Raw genomic sequence first — 22,324 nt, forward strand, 5'->3', positions numbered from 1 at the left:
TTCATCTTAGGCCCGGCGCTGATCGAAGATCTGTGAAACTTGAAACCGTGGAAAACGCTGCAGTTTCCAACTGAGTTTTTCTTGGAGCTTTTTGGTTCATTCCAACCTGAAACTCTGGGGTGTCAGAACCCAGCTGAACATCAGCCAAAGAAACAATTGCACAGATGCCTGAAAACGCCCACAGCTGGGTAGCGCTAATGATGGCCCGAGCTTCTGAGTATATAGCTGAGCCTTCATGAGCGTCCTCCAGCAGTAATGGCACTGGCTGGTTTTCCCTCGTTTAACAAATTGCAACATGTATTTGAGAGCCCAGGCAGTTGTCTTTCCTCCCAGGGCTGCTCGTTAGCTCTAGACTCAGACACTTGTTAACACTGTGGCAGTGGGTACAGCTCCATGGATGAACAGGTATTCAAATAGTCATGCATAAAGTATCTCTCACTCTTTGATTGGCAAGAGTTTGTTAGCCAAAGCCCAGATGAATTGTGAATGCAGCTTTTTGCTCTTCAACTTCCCAGGTCTTAGATCGTAGGCCTCTAGTTTGTAGATCAACAGTATCTCTGTTGATGCTATTGTAGTTGTGTTTGGGGCAGACCGATGAACGCTGCTCGGACAGTGTCCGCAGAGAGCTGAGGGCACTGCATGGAAAACTACTCGCGGTGGAGAACAGAGGGGACAGGTGAAGGGAGAGAGACTGAGTGGGCGGAGGGGTGTCAAGCTGCCTTGCAGTGAGTTCCAACCTCATCCGATGAAGTGGGCTGTAGCCCACGAAAGCTTATGCTCAAATAAATTTGTTAGTCTCTAACAAAGTACTCCTGTTCTTTTAACCTCAGGGCAGACTCTTAAGAACCAGGACACAGACTCCAAATTGGCTGTGAGTTCTATACTTAGATTCCACCAACCAATGATCACCTGTAAACTCCTCATACACTATAACAGCCTAAGCATGGAGTCACAGTCCCCTTGGGTTCTCTAATCTGTTTTGCCACCCAGCTGAGCCTAGCGTTTTGATAGAAGATCCCTTACACCAAGAATCACAACAATATTCTAGTTACTCCCAGTCCCAAAGGACTAGTCACTTACCCCAGGGTAATTGCACCTTAGATTTCACACCAAAGACAAGTCTAGTAGCCAATCCTTTGATAAACTATATACAGATTATACGGATAAGGAAAAGTTATTTACTTATTCCCATAATACAAGAACTAGGGGTCACCAAATGAAATTAATAGGCAGCAGGTTTAAAACAAATACAAGGAAGTTCTTCTTCACGCAGCGCACAGTCAACTTGTGGAACTCCTTACCTGAGGAGGTTGTGAAGGCTAGGACTATAACAGCATTTAAAAGAGAACTGGATAAATTCATGGTGGTTAAGTCCATTAATGGCTATTAGCCAGGATGGGTAAGGAATGGTTTCCCTAGCCTCTGTTTGTCAGAGGGTGGAGATGGATGGCAGGAGAGAGATCACTTGATCATTGCCTGTTAGGTCCACTCCCTCTGGGGCACCTGGCATTGGCCACTGTCGGTAGACAGGATACTGGGCTAGATGGACCTTTGGTCTGACCCGGTACGTCCGTTCTTATGTTCTTATGATTTATTAATAGGAAAAGGAAACAAGAGTCGTTTATAAGGTTAAAGCAGGTAAACATAGATACACACATGAGTTATTATCTTAAGTTTCAAAAGGTAATGGGAGCATCTATAATAAGCAAGGTCTATATGTCCTTTAGGTTTAACCTCGGCTAATCAGCTTATGCCTAGAAACCTTGCACCCCAGAGTCCAAGCAGCACAGAGATACAGTTTCTTCTTGTTAGGGGTTTTTACCCCTCCTCCCATGTGCTCTGAGCTGTGGTCTCAATTGATAGGAGGAATCCACTTGCATGACTCGTCTTCATGGGAGGGATAGCAGAACAACAGTATTTTGTCCTCTTTAATGTCCCACAATAGCCCGCCTGGTGTCGAAGGACCTTCCCTTTTGGGCTGGACATACCATCTTCTGTTGGAGACCAGCACATCACACAAGTTAATGTCTCTCTTCTTTCTGGTGATTTACACAGTCAAGGGGACTTAGACCAGGTCTAAACTACACACCTATATCAGGATAACTGTGTCGCTCAGGGGGGTGAAAAATCCACACCTAAGCCCCCATGTAGACAGTGCTATGTTGACGGGAGACCTTCTCCCATCGACACAGCTACCGCCCCTCGGGAAGATGGATTAACTGTACTGACAGGATAAACTGTCCTGTTGGCAGAGTAATGTCTTCGCTAAAGCACTACAGTGGCGCACACAAGCCCCTCGGTACAACTGCTTAAGTAGTGCCTTACAATATGGGATATAGAGGTTTCATGTGAGATTAAGGCATGCAGCAATTTACAAGCATTCAATAAAGTCCAAACACTAAACACATTCTTATCATTCTAATACCTGTTTTAACAATACAAACACACAGGTGAGCCAGGCTGATTCCAGCTACGTGTTTGTTAGTAGTCAACTGAGACATGGGGACCTTGGCATGAGCTGGCACCTGGTCTGCCAGTGTCACCGCAGGGGAAGTATTTACTGTCCCTTTCCATGCAGGGAAATGTATTTCCTCCAAGAAACTGGGATAGGAAACAGCACCCTGTTTTTACTGATGCCCCACTTTAGGCAGGTGCTTACCAGACAGGTGACCTATGTTCTAATTCAGACTGTGCCACTGGCTCACTCACTGTGTGGCCTTGGTTGAGTCTCTTTGTGTCTCTGAGCCTCAGTTTCCCCACCTGTAAAATGGGGCTAATGATGCTTGCCCACCTTTGTAAAGTGCTTTGAATTCCAAGGCCAAGGAAGAAGTTGTTCAATCGAGTGGATTACAGTCACACAGTGAATGAGGCCTGGACATGTTTGGGCTAGTGGTGGGTGAACTCAGGAGTTTCAGCTATTTGGTTCATAGGGAAAGCCAAAGGTTTCCCACCCACTGGAGGGGAACAAGCTGGCTCTTGAGAGTCCTTGTTCCTGCAGTGTCGTAAGGAAATGTTGTAAAGACAGCTTTTCTAGGGGCATCTGAACAGCTCTGCTTCCACCCAAAACCAGGAAGTGCTGAGGCTCATGGGAATTAAAAATGTTACGTTGCTGAAATTATTCTGATTGTCATCCCCCCCCCAATCAGCTCACCTTTGAATGAAGGTTCCTTCCTGTTTCTCAGCTGTTTGCTCCCTGTACCAGACTAACATCTGCTCCCACATCAACTGCTTCCTGTAAACCCCAAACATTTACAAACAGGCTGGGGAGAAGGTGGGGACGGGGGAGACTGTGCCAGGGAGTGGGTGAGGTGTGTTAATGCAAGGAGAGGGAAGGTGTGGATGCATTGGCAAGAAGATGGGACTGGATAAGTGAGGGAGGGGATGGAACTCCTCTTGAGGAGATGGTGGAACAAGGTGACCTGGGGAGAGGGTGGAACATGGTAGCCATCATCATTAGCAGTAACAATCAGACTTTCCCTGGGTGATTTAGCTTTTCACGCCTTTGACATTAGCCCTCAAGTGGTGCCGGACTTCGAAAAACCCAGCGCTTTGACATAAATTCCATTGCTGGGCCCAATTAAATCTATATATAGTCTTTATAGAGCCTAGCTAACGATCTATCCCTCACTCGGCATGCACGCCTCAGTAACCGCACAGGAACCGGTGCTCATTAAAATTGGGCTTTCTCTCCTTTAATTGTGACACTAGGCTCTCCATTTTGAAGGCTTTTGAGTGCAAACATCTTGCCAAACCTCATTTGTTTTACGATTTGCAGCCTGCAATTATTTGAAACACTTAACTTGTGGGACCACGTGAGGCCAGATTCATCAGTAACCAGGCTGGGGATTCGGAGGGAGCTGAGGTGCGTGGATCAGGAGTGGAGCTCAGGGACAGCATGAATTGCAAGTTGACCAATGTTGGGTGCTTGCAGGAAAGTTACGGGGGAGAGGCCAGGATTGTTGCTGGTCCTGGATGAAGATGCTCTGAACCCTCACTCCAGAGGCCTGAGCTAGTGGGGTGGGTTTTGTTTTTTCCTTGTGAATTCTCTGGCCTAGTGTAGAGAACTCAGTAGTCTTTTCCCTTCACCTTTACGTTTGCCCCATATGATCTCCCTCTGTCTATTGCTGGGAGTGTCACTGGCCGCACAGAGGAGAACCCGCTCACACAGATAGAGAGGGGAGTTGGGGATAACAAAGGAGGGAGGGACAGATCCTGGACACGGTGATAGGCAAAAAGGAGTGTGTGATTGAACAGGTAATTTACCCCACCAGTGCCACGCAGCAGCCACATTGACCCCAAGCTTAATTATTGTGTCATATGTTCTCGGCAGCTACTGCTGCTTCCAATTAACTCGCCTTAATTAAAGCCTCTGGTTTTCAACGTTCTGAGCATAGGAGAATAGATTTGCTGGGAGGGAGCTTTACACTGAGAAGGAATAGTTTAGAGTGGCGTGTGCATTGGCTGTGCTGGGAAAGGAGGGTGGCATTCCCACTGGCTGTGCTGGGAAAGGAGGGTGGCGTTCGCATTGGCTGTGCTGGGACAGGAGGGTGGCGTTCGCATTGGCTGTGCTGGGAAAGGAGAGTGGCGTTCGCATTGGCTGTGCTGGGAAAGGAGGGTGGCGTTCACACTGGCTGTGCTGGGAAAGGAGGGTGGCGTTCGCATTGGCTGTGCTGGGAAAGGAGGGTGGCGTGCAGTTTGCAGTGTCATTCCCACACCCCAGCGGAGGTGAGATGTCACTTGCATTAGGTGTCTCAATGATGCGGACTGGAATGGAACCCAGGATCCATTTCTAGCCCAGCCGAAGGGTCTCCTCTTACACTGGTTTTACAATCATGTAAATAAAAATTTACTCCTGATTCACACCGGTATACGGTAGAGGTGGGTGGATCAGGCCCAGGGTTTGGTTTTCAGTTGGGTTCCTGCTTTTCACACACCTTCCTGCTGGGAATACGCACAGGAGTTGCAGAGACTTGCCTGAGATCACACGGTCAATGGCCCAAGCTGGATTGGCATCCCAGCTCTCCCAGAGTCCTTTGCACTAACCACATCCCCAGGAGCTTTGCTAAGGGAGCACAGAACCTGGTTCTTGGGTGGTTTTTGTCTCAACCTATTCAACACACAGCATTAGCGTGAATGCTCTATTCAGGGCTTTGAAATGAAATCGGCCTCTCTTAATCTTGCTGCAGCTTTTGGGGGGCAGCTGAGGCTTGAAAGATAGGAGCAGCATTCTCTGAACCCACACGGCTTGACAGAGTCACGTTCAGTGTTTTGGAAATGTATCTTTTGACTGTTGGGAAGGAAATTGGCTACTTAAGATGCCTTTTTGTACATTTAAATTGACTTAGTCCATCAGACTGAATAAATCCAGCTGCTATATTAACAGCCAATTATAACAGCAGAGATGGAGCAATAATTCATATTTAGACCGGAATGTCGGCAGCTTAGAAAAAAGGAATGTGTATATACTGAAATTATAAAAGAGTCAAATATGGAAGCCAGAAAACCAGGGCTGAGCACATACCCGGAGCCTTGTATAATGGCAGAAGGGGGAGCCACATTTCTAGCAGGATTAGCTGGTTACTGTCGATCAAATCCAAAACCTCAATCATTTTGTTTTAAATGACTCCATGTAACTCAGTTATACTAGAAAGAGATGAAAGATGTGGTTTGTGGAGGGAGCTGGTCCTACTTATAGTTAATGTAAAGATTGGAATTCAGGTTTGCAGTTGATTTGTGAGGAAGGGTGGCTTAGTGGTTAGGACACTCAGTCATAGGTGCCGAACACCCATGGAAAAAAATTAGTGAGTGCTTAGCATCCACTGGCAGCCAAGCTCCCCGCCCCCAGCACCCCTGCCGGTCAACTCCTCCCCGTCCCTCCTGTATGCCGCGGAACAGCTGTTCAGTGGTGTGCAGGAGCCACTGGGAGGGAGGAGGAGGAATGGGGATGGGGCGTACTTGGGGGAGGGAAGAGGTGGGGCAGGGGTGGGAAGAGGCGGGTTGGGGCCTTGGGGGTAGGGGTGGGGTGGGACCAGGGGCGGAACGGTGGCAGGAAGAGGCAGGTGGGGGTGGGGCTTTGGGGAAGGGGTGGAGTTGGGGCGAGCCTGAGGAGGGGGAGGGGTTAAGCACCCCCTCCGAATAGAGAGGAAGTTGGCGCCTATGCACTCAGTTAGGACATGAGAGATTTAAGTTCAGCTCCTGGCTCTGCCACTGACTCCTTGTGTGACCCTGGGCAAATCATTCAATCATAGTCTCTGTTTCCCGTCTGTAAGATGAGGATAGCAACACGTCCTTTATCTGTCTTGTCTATGTAGATTGCGAGCTCTTTGAGGCCAGGACAGCCTCTTACTAAGTGTATCTGCTGACAAGCACAATGGGGCCCGATATTGGTTAGGCCTCTATGCACAATAGTAATATAAATAATATCCCAGCTTGTGCAGTTCCGCACCAGAGGCACCTCAATGTTTGGAATCTCCGATCTCAGCAGGGAAACACTCATCAGAATCCCACCTCGGTAGAAGATCACTCCTAAGAAGTGTCATCTGGAATGGTTTCAGTTTGTCAGAGGGGTGGGGTGGGAATTAGGTGTGCTGGAACATGGGGACCAGGGGCCATGGCCCTCCACCTTTTTACTGGCTGTAAGGGTGGGAATAGGTGATACAGGGAATAGGCAGGAGTGTGGGGAACAGGACGGGGGGCTCGGGTAGAAGGTAGTGCGAAGGCAGGGCCTCGGTGTGAATGGGTGATGTGAGGGCGGGGGCTTGGGGGGAAAGGGTGGCACGGGGGGCAGGGCCACGGTTTGGGCACTGGTGGCCCCCCACTTTTAAGGCACTTCTGCTGCTCCTGGTGGGAATCAAAATCTGGTTTCAGAGATTGTTTCAGCCTTCACTACAGAAAATGTCTCCATTCCAATGCCTCTGTCAGTAATGATGAGGAGAAGACATGATCGCAGGGTTGTGTGGACTTTTCTTTTTCATCTATCTTTGGGGCAGCGTTAGGGTGACCAGACAGCAAATGTGAAAAATCAGGACAAGGGGTGGGGGGTAATAGGAGCCTGTATAAGAAAAAGACCCGAAAATCAGGACTGTCCCTATAAAATCGGGACATCTGGTCACCCTAGGCAGCGTCAAAGGCTGATTGCTTCTAGAGGGCACAGACAGTTCTCAAAACTTTAGACTCACGGAGATGAGCGGAATTAATTGCAGATTATGTTCCAGGGTAAAATATGAGCTCTGATGTTGTCTTATTTGCTCAATGTTCCCTTCTCTTAAGCCGATGACCCCTTGGTGGCTTTCCTTTCAGTCACAGCTCCGTTTTCTGTAGTCTCTCCCTTTATTCATTAGAAGGTCTGACACTGCAGCTCAAGACATTTATCAGCATGGTACAATTGTAATGAATCTCACGATAAAGCTGCTTGAGATGAATTCATACAGGGCCCACTGTACCAGCAATAGCACACAATGATAGGAGGGGTTATCCTGGAGACCTCTCACTAGGGCCTACACCACGGAACGTGGCGCACGGTTTGGCGTGAGTTCATACTGGGTAGTTGTGTGTCTTGGAGGCATTAACACAGAACAAGATGTGTTGCTGTAGCACATACCCATGTGTCTCCGGTTCACCAAATGGGATGCAAGCAGTACAGGGCCAGGTACACCTCTACCTCGATATAACGCTGTCCTCAGGAGCCAAAAAATCTTACCGCGTTATAGGTGAAACGGCGTTATATCGAACTTGCTTTGATCCACCGGAGTGCGCAGCCCCGCCCGCCCGGAGCACGGCTTTACCGCGTTATATCCGAATTCGTGTTATATCGGGTCGCGTTATATTGAGGTAGCGGTGTATGGGAAATAACCATACTCCCTAGGTCCTGCTGCTGCTGTCATTGGATGGCTGAATGGTGATCAGATACCACAGTGATGGGCAATTATACAAAAACCTACATAGGTAGCTAATTTCTGTTACATCTTTGCAACAATTTGCCAATGAGGCCACCCCACCTGGGTAGTTAACACAGGAGCTTGGAGCGGCAGCTTGGAGGCATGGATGAAGTCATAAACCTCTTTATGTTGTCTCGCCACTAGAGGGGGACAAAGAGACACTGTGGCAATGTGTCAATTGGCAACAGCATTGGGCTAGGATAGGAAAACCAGGAAGTGAAACTGTGTGTAAACAGAAAGCCCAAGCGGAGCGAAGTGCGGCGTATAAACAACCACCGGGATTGGTTGAAAATTATAGGAGGTTTTGAAATTCCTTCAGCTGCCCTAAGCTAAGGTGGTGTTGGAGCTGAAGTCCAGGGGGCCGAGGGCTAGAGGAATGATAGCTGCACATGGATGCACATGGAAGATAAAAGAGCTGGAGTTTCCAGAAGAAAAGATGGGCTTGTGGGCGACGCCTGGTGTGCGATTTATTGACCAAGGAAATATTCACCATGGAGTAGGCGTGGCAGAGAGGTCTGGAGACAAGAGAACAGGAGAGAGCTCTTAGAATGGAAGAACGGCCAAGTGGTTGTAGGCTGTTATCCTAGGACTGGGTGCGTGTCCCTGCTCCACCCCAGACTTCCTGTGTGCCCTTGGTCAAGGCACTTAGTCTTCCTGTGCTTTAGTTCCCATCAGTAAAATGGGGATAATAGGACGGCACCAGCTCACTAGGGTGTTGTGAGGATCAGATGCTGTGATAAAGGGGGGCCATGTAAGTCCCAGAGAGAGGTATCTAGAGAGCTACTTTCAGAGCCTGCGTTACCAGTTCAGGCCCCGCAGTTGCCCTCTGGGGCATAAGCCGAAGGTGTGTTGATCAGATGAATTAGCAATTTAGCAATGCGTTCTAGAGCCGTGCTTTGCAAACAGGCTGTCTGCTGTGCTGAGCCCGGGTCTGTCCAAACAGAACCGTGTAACTGAAGCAATAGGGGGCAGTATGTGTGGGGAGGGGTGGACGTGAGCCTGTGCGTGGGTGTTTGTTTCAGTGCTGTGTGTGTGTGTGTGTGAGCAGGGGAGAGGGAGGTATGGGGCTGAATTCCCCTGGTGTAACACCATTGATTGCAATAGGGTTGTGCCAGGTTGGAATTTGGACCAACGCGTGTTACAAACAGCTTTATTCAGAGGCCGCACTGCAGCATTCCCTGCGCGGCTGGCCTGGGTTGCTCTGCACAGGTTCCCTTCTGAGAGGCTTGGCTCCAGAAGATTGCTGCAGCAAGGAGCGTGAATGGCTTCACCGCCTGCGCTCCAGAAAGGAACTGAGAGCAGTGCAGCAAGACTGAAATGTTCTCTCCCTTCCTCCCGCAGCTGACCAGAGTGCCTGTGGAGTCGTGCGGGCAGTACAAGACCTGCAGCACGTGCCTGGGCTCCGGGGACCCCCACTGTGGCTGGTGTGTGCTTCACAACACGTAAGTACGGCCCGATGGCATTTCCCTCCATCCGGCCCTGCCTCCCTTGCCCCAGGGTGCTTTTCTCACTCTCTACCGGGGCACGCAGCAAAGCTGCAAATGGACAGGTCTGTCCCTGGTGGGGCACAAGACATCACTCGAAAATGCGATCCGAGCAGCTCTGTTGGGGCCTCGGAGACTGAGAGAGAGTGTCCTTGCTGAAGCAGTCGTCTTCCTTTCACTTCGAATGGTAAAGAAAATCACAGAGACAAGGCAGTCTGGGTTTCTCCCTTCTGAGTGCACATGTGAGTGGATAAGGAGGGACTCAGCAAGACCCTGATCCAGAGTCCATTGAAATCAATGGAAAGGCTCGTGTTTGCTCCACCTTGTTTTGAATCAGGTCCATTCACTCTTACAGTTTCTTTTTCGGGGACAAATCCATTCCCTTCTCCAAGGGATAGGGCAGCAGGACCAAGGCTGGGGCGAGACTCAGACACATGTCTCAAGTGCACTGTAGGACCTGACTCTCCACTGCTTACATTGCTTTGACCGCTGTTGATTTCAAGGGAGGTACTCCTGCTTTACACTATCATGAGAGGAGAATCAGGACCTCAGGATTCCATGGGCACAGGGGGCCAAATTCAGAGGTAATGTGTAAGGGGGAACTGCCCCCTTTCAGCTCAGTGGAGGGTTAACTCTGAAACCTAGTGACAACAATTTAAATGTCAGTCCAACTGTTTCAATGCTGATTGTTTTAAGCAGATCCATCTGGCTCTTCTGGGACAGTGGGCAAAGTCTGGGCAGATAATTTCCACCCTATATGGGTCCCAGTATCAGTGTCCAGGGAGGAGTCTGCTCATTAAAATGGCACTGCAGGGAAGGAGGCCATACTCTGAAATACAGCCTTGCCACGTGCCTCTAGAACGAATGCAGAACTTCAGCTGAGGTGGTCCCAGGCCCTGCTGACATTGCAGCACTTTGTATTGTTTTCCTTTGACCCTGAGGCTTCCTCTCACTAACCTCAACATCCACCCCCCGCCCCTTCTGCCCTGCAGAGAACCCTCTTCCAGTGCCAGAGAGAGCTGGGTCTCAGGTGTGTTGAGCTCAAGGCCGGGGCAGGCTGTGAATGGTGGGATAGCATCACGTGCCAACGGAGCCTGTGGCCTGATCTTCATGGCCATATATAGACCAGCAGAGTGCAGCTGGGGCGGCGGGGATAGTGCTGTTAATAGCCTACAGATGCTTTGCTTGAATCTCAATGGTCTTCAGCAGGGAAAGAGGCTCACTGCATGGTTATTCCTCGCCTGTATTCACAGCCCTGTCCTTCAAGAGTTATGGCAAGCTGCCATCCAACAGAGGACAACTTGGACATAGCAATGCCCTTTGGAGGCCAGCAGCGCCACTCCTACCTGTGGCTATCAGGGGTCGCTGGAGAGTGGAGTGAAATGAGCCCGCTGCTGGTAGCGCTAAGGAGGTTCATGTAAATCAGCCCCCAGGTGGTTCACACCCCATGAGCTGACCCCATCAACTCCTGGGGTGTGAAACCACCAAGGTTTGCTTGATTTCAGATCAGAGCCACGTGGCCTGACTAAATATGCCCAAAACGAGGAGTCAGGCCCCGCCTTTGCTTAGGCCCTGGGCTCCCTCAGTAGATCCTGGGCACACCTGGCCTGAGTTGAGCTTTGTAAACGTTACCCCAGCTATACCGAGCAAGCTGCATCCAGGGCCCTGCTAGTCCCTCTTGGTCTGAGAACGTGAGGCCAGCACTTGTATTCAACAGCCAGCTTTGGTGTATTCTCCCTCTGCTTTTCTTCTCCCGGGCCCACCACCATGATACCCGAGCAGACTGCTTTTTGCTATCAATGACCTAGCCAATGAAGGGGCCCACCTCTTCTGTATCAAGGACCTGCGTGGATTGCCATTATTGACTTGTTTAAGTAGCATCTTTCACTGGAATCAGTCAGCTTTATGTCAAATGACCCTCACGGGACAGAGGGATTGGCTGGCTTGGTAATGGGCTAAGGGGCCTCTCATCTCTACGTCATCAGCTCCATCCAGCCTGTCCCCGTAGTGACTGAATGCTGTTAGTGTCTGATCGGTGCTCGGTGGCTCTCGGTTCATTTCCTAGCAGGCGGGTGTCAACAGCCCAACAAACAGCCACCTTGTGCGCACTGATTGGTCTCTTCGGTGGGGGTCTCTGCAGAGCAGCCATGAACTGCGTGCCCAGCTCTAGAGATGGTTCCTCTGGGTTCAGGTTGAGGCATATTGGAGGCATCAGCATAGGGGAAGCGTATGGTGCCTCTGCCAGCCCTGCACCCTTTGTGTGGGCACAGGGGCGGGGTCAGGGCTGTCAAAGCACGCTGAACCCCCCCCGTGGGATCTGGCGCTGTGTGGCTGCTGATCACGTGCAGCGTATTCCGAGGGTGTGAGGAGTGACAGATCCTCCCTCCTACCCAAGTCTATAGGAACCTGAAGAACTCTTTGGTGTGACTCAGTCACCCATCACTGCTGAGAACCCCCCAGGCACCTCTCGGTCTAAACATGAGCCTCTACTACTGGAGCTGAAGGACTCATTCCTTTAGCGGAGAGCAGTAGCAGGCTGTTATCCTGTGTGGAGCGGGGGCACAGGTACGCTTGTCCAGTGCAGTGCATTAGTTTGATGATGATGGTGATAGTGATGTATGAAGCACACGGCCGCATCACCAAGGTGCCTGAGCTGTGGCACAATCATCATGAATACGTCACGTATCCCCTCCTCTCCAAACCAAGAACCAAACACGGCCCCCTCCGTACCGAGCGGGAATGGGGGGCCCTGCCCAGGGTCTAGCATTAAAAAGCAGCTCAGACAATCATTGGACGTGGGGCTCGGGGATGGGGATGCAGATAAGGCAGGGAGAGTATTTCCATTGTCTAGCTAAATCCCATTCATTTACCTGCGAGGCGAAGGTGGAGTCCCTGAACGGTGGGTGAAGTTAGAGCACAGACCCAGGTGTGACGTCATTTCTTCTGTTTGAGGAAGCAGGTAAATCTGGGTCTCCAGGTCTGGCCTGGAGAAGTAGGTGTCGTTGCTCCCCGACTGGCTCAGTGATTGGGATTCCAGATGCATAGAAGAGACCATCACACCACATTAGCTGCTGATTGAACCACGGCAATACCAGATATTTCATCTCAGGCTATTGCTGCAGCCACCCAGGGTCAGTGGCAGGGATCAAGCAATCAATGCACCTAGCAATGAATCCCCGGAGAGAGAAAAGGGGCAGAGACAACTGCAGATTGCACAGCAGCTGGGTGCAAGGGAGCTAAAGAAAATGCTGGCCAGCGTATAGGAGGGAAGGGAGAACTGGATTCAATAGCCTAGGAATCCCACATGCAAACCTTCCCCCCAACACGCTCCTTCTCCTCCCTAAGGAGGAAGGATGGCCTTGTAGTTAATACACCAGCCAGCACAGCAGGATTCCTGGGTTCTATTCCCAACTTTAGGACAGACCTGGGGGCTTACTGCTTAACCTCTGCTTCCTCCTCTGTAAATGGGGCTGCCCTTTATTTACATGCCTTACGGTAGGGCCACGAGGGCTAATTCGCCTTGGGTTTTGAGGTGCTCAGAAAGGAAAACATGTACATCCTCCCTCTAAATTCCTTTCCTTTGTCCTGCTTCCCAGGCGCGAGCTCCGTGCCAGTGCTCCCCACGGCCTCTCCTGTCCTTGGGGAAAGCTGCTGTGTGCCTAGAACCCAAGTCTTCCCTCGCTTCCCCCAGTGCCACGCCACTGACCTCGGGAAGTTATTGCTGGGGAAGGGAGAATCAGGCTCTACGGGTTTTATTAGGAAACCGTACAAGTCAATGACCACAACTCCCTAAGAAAAGACGACAGTGCTGTGGCCACTTCACCACTCTCTGCTCTTGCCTCGTTGTCCTGTTCCCGCCCCATTGCGTCCCGGATCTACTCTCCAAAGCGCCTGTAATACGTCTGATCTGGTGGGGCTGGGTGAGCAAGTTTGGCTCCAGTTAGAACCACCCGGCCTTGCAAAGGACACTTCGCCCTTAAACCAAACCTTGAGTGAACTAGGCACTTGGGGGGCTGAGAAGGTGCCAGGAATTCTTTGTTTTCTCTGTGATCTCTGTGGGGTTTTTTTTTATTTGCCTACCTCTGCCCCTCAAGCTGAGCTTGGAAGCAGAAGGGCCAAATCACATGAGCCAGGCTGTCCGGGCATTTCCAGCCAGGCAAGCAGCAGGCAGTGCCAGATATCCCTGTTCTCACATAACTTCCAGCTCCTGTTCTGCAGAGTTAAGCTGTCCAGCTGCCTCAGGATAGCAGCACCTGGGTGTTTGGGTCCTTATTGGCACTGGCCCTTGGAACGTTGTGAAGTGCATTAATCAGCCTTTCCTAGACTTGCTGTACAATCAAACCCCCACCCCTCCGCCCACGCGAGATCTCCAGGAAAACCTGTCAGAACCACTGCCCGTCACTAGTGTTAATACATCACCCTATGTCACCATTCAGTCAAGGGTCTCAAACGCTTCATAAGCAGGAAGGAGTCCAGCCTCCTTTGAGGTAAAATGATCCCTGTTTTACAGATGGGGAAACTGAGGCACAGAGCAGGGACGTGACTTGTCCAAGCTCTCGCTGAAAGAGTAGGAATGGAACTCACAGCTCCAGACAGCCAGGCATGTGCCTTAACTACAAGAGAATCCTTCCTCTCCAGTATCAATCAACTTTAATTAATGGCAGTGCAGGGTTATGCCGTGGGCATGCCGTAAATTGCTCACCTAACGGAGAAGGGTTGCCTGTCGGGTGTGCGTAGCTGTCTGTTTATTTCTAGAGTGCTTCTCACTGTTGGATCTGAGCATCAGTAACTGAGGTCCTCAGTGCATGCTGCTTCTAAGGTTACCCCACAGCCCCATCTATCAGTTCACTGGAAGCTCTGAGTCTCCCGCCGGTGAACTCTAGTGAATGCTTTAGCCCGGAGGGCTGGGAGCTGGGATGGTGTCTGGTGACTGCTTTGTGATCCAACTTTGCATTGCGATCCTGAATTCTCTGTGCAAGGGGCAACGTGCCAGCGCCCAGGAATTGATTTCTGTGACTCTCCCATCCTAATCTTACAGGGGGAAACTTGACTCTATTGAGAGAGAGAGCCGGGGTTGGGGGGCAGCGTGAGGAGGGGGTAGGGAGGGACATTGATTGGCTTCTACATGGCCAGGAAGAGAGCCGGTCACTGGAGCTTTGCATTGCTGTATCTCTAGCTCTCATCGCGTTCCTCTCCTTTCAGTGGCTCAGCTCCCCTCCGGGGCTGCGTTTAGGCCTCTTTAGGCTGTGATGAATCATTTAGATGGTGTAAATTGAAAATGTGGGGCTCGGCTCCTGCACAGGTCTCCAGGGAGGCTGAGGAGGGGCGGTAACCGGGCTGAAAAGTTAATAGCTGGCACAGAGAGACCAAGTGCTTAGGACAGAAGGCAGCTGGTGAGCCAAGGCCAACTGCAAGGTCACGATAGTGTCACTGAACCAGAGCCCGAGGAGGGGAGGACGAAAGTTTTCTCTCAGTGGGAAACGAATCGCTGCTTTTCCACTTGCTGCTGCAAGAGGCGTCGTCGTGCCAACCAGTCTCCTGAGCCGAGCCCGGCCCAGCCGTGCCCTCCAAATCTGGGGAGGGACCCCACACCCCGCCACCTCCCTCCGCTTGCTCTGCCTCCTCTGTCTCTGGGCTTTCTCCAAACGGTGTCTCAGTGCTTCCCAGCCATGGAACAGCTGAGGATTGAGGGACTGACAGGAGCAAGGAGGCTGTAGAGGAGCGGACTCACCCCTGCGGCGCCTCCTGCTGGTGACTTCCGGGAATTAGCTCGTTCCAGCTCCGGAGCGCCCTCTGCAGGCCGGTGATCCACCTGTCCTCTGGCCCCTGTGTCCCTCCCTGGACCCCGGTGCCCTTGTACCTGGGGTGCTGCCCCCTGGCAGTAACCCCTCAGTCTTAGGGTCTCCCCTCCCTGGGGAACCCCCACCCACTATTCCCACCTCGCCTCAGTATAAGGCTACTGCCAGTCATCATCTAGCCCCACGTCCTGGGGCAGACTGCAGTATGGGCCTACTCATCACTGGCAAGGTTGGGTTTGGACCTGCTGCCTTGGCCTACCCCTGGCTGCCCTCTGCAACCCCCAGTACCTTTTAGCCCAATGCTAGGCCGCAGCCTGGGGCTTTCCAGGCTGGAGCTCCCCAGCTCCTCAGCCTTTCCCCAGCCCTGCTCCACTCAGGTACCCTGTCTCTAGCTTCCTGCAGCCAGGCCCTTCTCCTTCTGAATGCAGAGAGAGACTGTTGAGCTCCTGGCTCCCAGCCTCTTATACAGGGCCGGCTCCAGGCACCAGCGCTCCAAGCGTGTGCCTGGGGCGGCAAGCCACGGGGGGCGCCCTTCCGGTCCCCGGGGAGGTGGCAGTCAGGCGGCCTTCGGCGGCGCACCTGTGGGAGGTCCACCGGTCCCGCGTATTCGGCGGCAATTCGGCGGCGGGTACGCTGAAGCCATTGGACTGGCGGACCTCCTGCAGGCGCGCTGCCGAAGGCAGCCTGCCTGCGTGCTTGGGGTGGCTAAAATGCTAGAGCAGCCCCTGCTCTTATACAGGCCAGCTGTGGCCTGATTGGGGTGTGGCCCAGCTGCGGCCGCTTCCCCAGTCAGCCCGGCTTTTAGTGCTGCAGCCCTCTCCAGGGCCGCTTTCAAGCCCTTCCAGGCAGGAGGGGGTGTCCACCCCGCTACAGAGGCAAATGGAAGGATCTTCCCCAGATGTTTGATCATGACTCCAAGACCGTTGGAGAGTGGCTCAATCTCAAGCAAGGAATGTATATTTTAGCATGGGGGGTAAACCTGCTGTGTCCATAGTTCCCCCTCCCTATCTGGATTGGGGCGGGGAGGAGTCACTGGCTGTGGCCATATGAATACCTGTGCAGCATCCTGCACGCACCTGGCTGTGGCCAGGCGCACAGGGATACATGCCAGTCCCAGCATGCAAAAACACACGCACCGGCAAATACCTGCCCAAAGCACACACATCTACAGCCCAATGCACCAGCACCCCTAACCACTCCCAGCATGCACAAGCACCCCCCATCTTCCCGCAGCGACGCTCTTGCCTGTCATGCAACCCACACGTGGCAAAACAGACATGCACACAGAGACACGCATGCAAACGGATGCGGCATAAATGCGCAGTGGCCAACACCTCTCACTCCCTCACGCACGCACGCTGAGTTACGTGGTTGCCTCGCTCCCAAACCTGGACACCCACCACTCCACGTCAGTCTCGCCAGCTGCAGCAGAGGGCCTGTGCCACTTACTGAGATGAAAGAGTGTGAAAACACCCTCCTCTTCACAGACGTCCCCCGCTCCTGCAAACACACATGGTGACCAGTTAGGATCTTAGCAACGTACAGTACCAAGTTAGGCCACAAGGTGCTATCCTGCTGTTGACATACCAGGTTCCTCCGGCCCTGAGCAGCAGCAGCGTGGAGCTAGGACGTGGTTGCAATGACTACGGGGAGGGGATTCTTTCTTGAGGCTGCTGGCCGGAGGCAGGAGTCTGTGGTTTAATGCAGGCTGGGCTGCCTAGTGTCACTGCTATTTAGGGACGCCGTAAGGGTATGTCTGGCCTGGAGCTGGAAGGTTTCATTCCATACCCGTTGAGCTAACCTACTGAAAATAGCAACCTAGCCATGGCCTGCCCCGTTGCCCAAGTCCATAGCTAGAGTTTCAGGTGGGATTGTACTTGAGCCGTCCCACCGGCCGTGGCTACGCTGTTATTTTAGCAGGCTAGCGCCGATCAAGCTAGCGTGGGTCTGTCTGCGTGAGCTGGAAATGAGAGCTCCAGGGCAGACATAGCCAAATCCTGGCTGAGGCCAAGCAGTCACAGCAGGAACTGCTGGCTACGGTACATCGCCCAGCTGCAGGCACAGTCTGCAGCCAGGGAATGCGATAAGAAGGAGTTGCCCGGAGATTTATCTGCTAGTTCCCAGCCTTGGGACCTGACCTTGCTCTTGCTGAACTCACTGGGAGTTGAGCCATTGGGCTTGATGGAAGCAAGATCGAGCCACGGGGAAAAGAGAGAGGGGAGTGTGTGTGGGGTCAGTGGTCACTCAGTGTTTGAAGAGCACGGCTTTATTCTGCGTCTGGCTCCAGCCGGCTGTTTGGAACAAGAGTTTCACAGCACCCTGCCCAGATTGTCTCTGGGAAGCTCGGCCCAGAAAGACACAGTCCCCACTGTCAAACCCCCACAGCGCTGCCCTAACTTATGCCAGGGGCGGAACTGACCCCAAACAGCCCTGGGACAGGGAAAGCACAAGCTGCCTCTCTGGGTCCCAGTGCGGGGCTCTGTGCAGGTGCTGGGATGAATTGGCCCTGTCACCCAGACGGCCTCAGGCTGCTCTCTCAGCTGTCCAGGCTGGGCCTGGCTAACGCTTAGCTACCACCATGGGGAAACGAGAGTTTCTGGGACGGAGAGTCCTGGCTGAGAGGGTGTCTATCCTGGCAGTTAGCTTTGGTCTCAGCCCCATTTCCCCCTGGGATCTGGGGAAGCCTCTCCATCCAGAAGTCATAGAATATCAGGGTTGGAAGGGACCTCAGGAGGTCATCTAGTCCAATCCCCTGCTCAAAGCAGGACAAATCCCCAGATTTTTGCCCCAAATCCCTAAGTGGCCCCCTCCAGGATTGAACTCACAACCCTGGGTTTAGCAGGCCAGTGCTCAAACCACTGAGCTATCCCTCCCCCCACCCACGAGGCGCATTTCTAACAGACTGCACTTAAACAACTGGCCTATTCTGGGGGCTTTTTTCTTATTTTTCTTCCTCCCCCAGACTCATGCCCAGACCAGAAAATAACTCTGTCTCGCCTCGGCAGGTAACGTGATGCCACAGAGTAGGCACAGTCTCATTGATCGACCCTGACTTTACCTTTCTTGGTCAAAGTCTTCTGAGTCGCTAAAGAGAGTCTCCGGTAACCCAAGCCGCCTACAGAGGCAGCGATAAGATCAGGCGCGAGCTCTTTAAAAGTCTTTCTCTCGCTTGACTTTTAGTCCGCTGACAGGATGTCGCTCCCCCTTGGGCTGAGGTTCTCCCTCTCTGAACTCCTTTAACAGGCGCTGCCGTGGGAGACAGGACATGTCTGGGCCCGCTCTGGGAAGTGATGTTTGCATGGGAAGGCCAGGAGAGATTCAGAGGAGTTGTCCAGCGTTTGGGGTGAGGGGACAGGAAGAGTACCCCGAGCCCCACACTGTTCAGAACATCAGCTCAGAGCACTGGCGAGTGAATGGGATGGTGGAGCATGTAGATTCCTGCTATTGGCTTGATCCTGATCCTGGGAGGTATCCTGCACCCACAATTTCACTGAAGAAAAAAACCCCTGAGGGGCCCAATTCAGTATTGTCTGTGTTACACCAGGATGTAAACTGCTGCCATATCAGAAGGGTAATGTTTTGCATTGGTGTAAGCAACTGCACAAGAGCAGGGCAATGATGAATTAGACCCAGGAACTGCAGTTGCAACTGGAACCCTGTGTGGGGTATGGAGGGCTTCTTATGCTCTTCCTACCTCGGGCATCAATCCCGCAGGGGCCTTGCTGTCTGCAAAGAGCTTTGAGAGCTTCCAGTAGGAGTCAGAACAAAGGTACATTGTTTGTTAGAGATGAGCCTGACTTCCGCTGAATAGTGGAAGGTTTCAGATTTAAACCCAGGCTCTGAAGCTTGTGGCTGGCACAGAAGGGCTGAGCCGAACCCCCCAAATGCTGGGGAAGTTCAGATCTGCACCTTGCTCCCTTCGCCCTGTTTGTTCTTCCACCCACATGCGTAGCTGAGATTAAGCCCCATTTCCTAGTGCAGCCGGAATGGCTGTTGGGCAGAGTTAAGGTTGTTGGACTGGTTGGAGTCACGTGGAATTTGGTTTGGAACTCTCTGATGTGTCGCTCGGAAGTGGCAGTTGGTGCAGGGGGGCGCGTAGCCGTTGAGCTCTATCCCCAAGCTGTGGCTGGTTGGATCATGCACTGTCTCAGCCGGCACTCAGACTGAGTCTGTAAGAAGCAAACCCTAGCAGAAGCGTGGTCAGAGAGCTAGGCAGAGTGGAGTAGTCTGCCCGCAATGGGCCTTGACGCAGAGTGAATCCATCTTTTTCTCAGATGGTTATTGAAAGAGGAGAGGATGTTCTCTCCTTTGCAGGGCCGGCACAACCCATTAGGCAACCTAGGCGGTCGCCTAGGGCACTACAATTTGGGGGGCGGCGACCACGGCGATATTTCGGCAGCGGGACCTTCCGCCGCCTCTGTGGGGGGCGGCATTTCGGGGCGGGACCTTCCGCCGCCTAGGGCGGTAGAAAAGCTGGCGGCGCTCCTGCTCCTTTGCATAAAGGTGCTCGCAGCAGGGGGACCAGATGGCTCAATGGATTTATACTGGGCTATTCAGCATCTTGCATCACGTCTATGCAAACTTTAATCGTAATCCATCGGTTGAGGCATATCTAATGTACCTCTCCGTTTAGCCCCTCGGCATCAGATCTCACCTGGAGCAGAGCAGAAGTGCCCAAAACGTGTCGTCATCTTGGAGGCTCTTTCATGGCTTTGTGAAATGAGTTTTAGGTCCAGAGAGAGCCAATCCCCTGTTAACGTCCGAAAGGCTCTGACGCAGCGGTTGGCCCTTGATAAATCACACCCGTCTGTGGCGTACAGGTGTGGACGCTGAACAAACCACCCTGAATTGCACCCGGTGGCCTCAGCAGAAAGGCCAGTGACAAGGCCTGGAGACCCCGCTATCCATACAGGTAGAGGTCGCAGGGTCAGCCTGGAGCCAGCTGGCACTGCCCCTCCCCCTTTTCTGATCTCAGCCTGCCAAGAGGCCACTCAGATCCCTTTCAGAAGCACTCCATTTGCTTTCCCATAAATAGTGGTGCAGGACAGGCCTGTGCCCTTTGCAGGCTGATTCATCGGCGCGGCTGCGTCTGCCTGAGGCGACACATGGATTTTACCGGGCCCCGCAGACTGGAATACGCTGGTGTCTAGTAAATGTATTTTGATAACAGGCTTTTTCCTTGATTAGTTCTTCCTAGCTAGAGGGCAGTGGGGAGGGTGGGAGGCTAATTAGTTTGTGCAGCGGGTTTCCGAATGAGCCTTTCACTACTGGAGACCTGGTGAGTTTGGTGCCGTACTTGTGATTTGTCTCCGTGACAGAGCAGCCGCTTTGCAGTCTCTGCTCAGGGGAGGTGGGGGGGCTGTTGCTACAGGTCAGGAATGAGGAGCATTGGCAGAGCTGTGTGTGCGAGTCGGGACGCGAGGCAGGGCTGCCAGAGCATGGCATGGTGTATATCAGGACTAGGATCTGCCACAGCTCAGGGCAACTGCACCTGTATTTCCCTTCAGTGGTCCAGCCAGAGCGCCCGCTGTCTGGCTGCTGGCTCCCCAGCCGTTGCCCTTCTGGGTGGAGACCCACATCTCTCTCCCTTCTGACTGGGGTATCTCCAGCCTGCCTTCACTGTGCATTTCCCAGCGCAGACAGGTTAGCCAAGCGCACCTGCTTGCTTGCTCTTCAGAGACAGTTAACAGGTGTAATTGCTACAGATTCCAGGTACCACCACAGCACGTCCCATTCAAGCCTGCTCTACAGGGACAAAGCAGTACAGAGAAAACATTAAAAACAATAGATGAACCTACCCACTCACAAGCTTACCAGGCAAGACCCCAACTCGAACATGGAGTCTTTCAATCCCCCGCCCAAGGGGGCTTCCTTGTGGTTACCAGTTCATCACAGCTTCAGCACCCAGTCTTACGAGGCTGCAGTAGGCCAGTCCTTCGAACCCTTCTCAAAGGATCGGGGCCCTCCATGGACCGGTGGTCCTGTCTGTCTGCTGGATCAGTTGAAAACCAGGCTACTTCTCCCCAGCCCCTCTCTTTGTCTGTTGGTGCCTGGAGGATCCAGTTTGAACTAGTATATGTGAACCTTTGAAGGGGGGTGGCTTCAAAAGGTTGATAATAGAGGGGACTTGGGGGGCAAGGGGAACCACTCACCGGCGGCGCGGCTGGGACCGGGTCTGCACTTCCCACCACCGGTGAGTTCAAGCCCAGCCATGCTGCAGAGCTCAGGGGAGTGGGGGCGGAGCAGGGGCGGGAAGAGGTGGGGCTGGGGCGGAGCAGAGGCGGGGGCCCTGGGGAAGAGCCGGAGCAGGGGCTGGAGCAGCACGCAGCTGCACAGGGCACCAGGAAATTTGGTGCCACAAATTTCCTGGTGCCCTACGCTGCTGCGTACTTTGTCTATGGGTAAGGACGGCCCTGACAATAACAAATACACAGCTGACAATAACAAATACACAGCTGAATTTTTAACGCAATGGACCCTAAAGGTATTAACCCTGCTTCAATAAGGTTTTAACTTAATTCAGTAAAGTTGATCTTAAGTCCCTCAGGTTTGTTCAGGATATTACAGGATATTGTCAGTCTGTCACAGGTCACCTCAGAACAGCTGTGTAGGGAGCTCTGGGCTGGAGTCGCTGAGCGTACTGTAGATCAGAATCGAGGTGCCTTGGCTGCATTGCACAGGGCCAAGGACTGGAATCTCAGGCAGGGCCGCAGGTCAGGACTGAGATGCATCAGCAGCATGTTGGAGGCCCGAGACTAGGGTAGCAGTTAGAGTGACCAGACAGCAAGTGTGAAAAATCGGGACGGGGTGGGGCTAATAGGCGCCTATATAAGAAAAAGCTCCAAATATCGGGACTGTCCCTATACAATCGGGACATCTGGTCACCCTAGTAGCAGTGGATGGTGCTGTTCAGCGTTTATGTGTGTGATCAGAGGAGAGCCTGGAACTGAAATAGCCAGGCTTGCTACGGGTCTGGATTGATGTGCATTAGGAGGCCTAGATTACCTGGTGCTTTGGTAGATGAGGATTGAAGTGCACAGTGGTAGAGCTGCATGGTGGACGCAGGCATGGGAAAGCAGAACAGATGTGCAGGGGAAAGTTATGC

General features: G+C 52.5%; 1 protein-coding gene across 1 annotated transcript in view; it reads left to right on the forward strand.

Moving 5' to 3' along the window:
* Window positions 1-22,324, forward strand: part of PLXNA4 (plexin A4) — a 568,109-nt gene that overhangs the window by 331,351 nt on the left and 214,434 nt on the right. Inside the window, exon 4 of the mRNA XM_026648894.2 lies at window positions 9,279-9,379. Coding sequence (XP_026504679.1) covers window positions 9,279-9,379 — 101 coding nt within the window. The remainder of the gene's footprint in view (window positions 1-9,278; window positions 9,380-22,324) is intronic.

Source organism: Terrapene carolina, unplaced genomic scaffold, assembly GCF_002925995.2.
Source record: "Terrapene carolina triunguis isolate 2854851 unplaced genomic scaffold, T_m_triunguis-2.0 Scaffold68, whole genome shotgun sequence".
In the NCBI taxonomy this organism is placed as follows: Eukaryota; Metazoa; Chordata; order Testudines; family Emydidae; genus Terrapene; species Terrapene triunguis.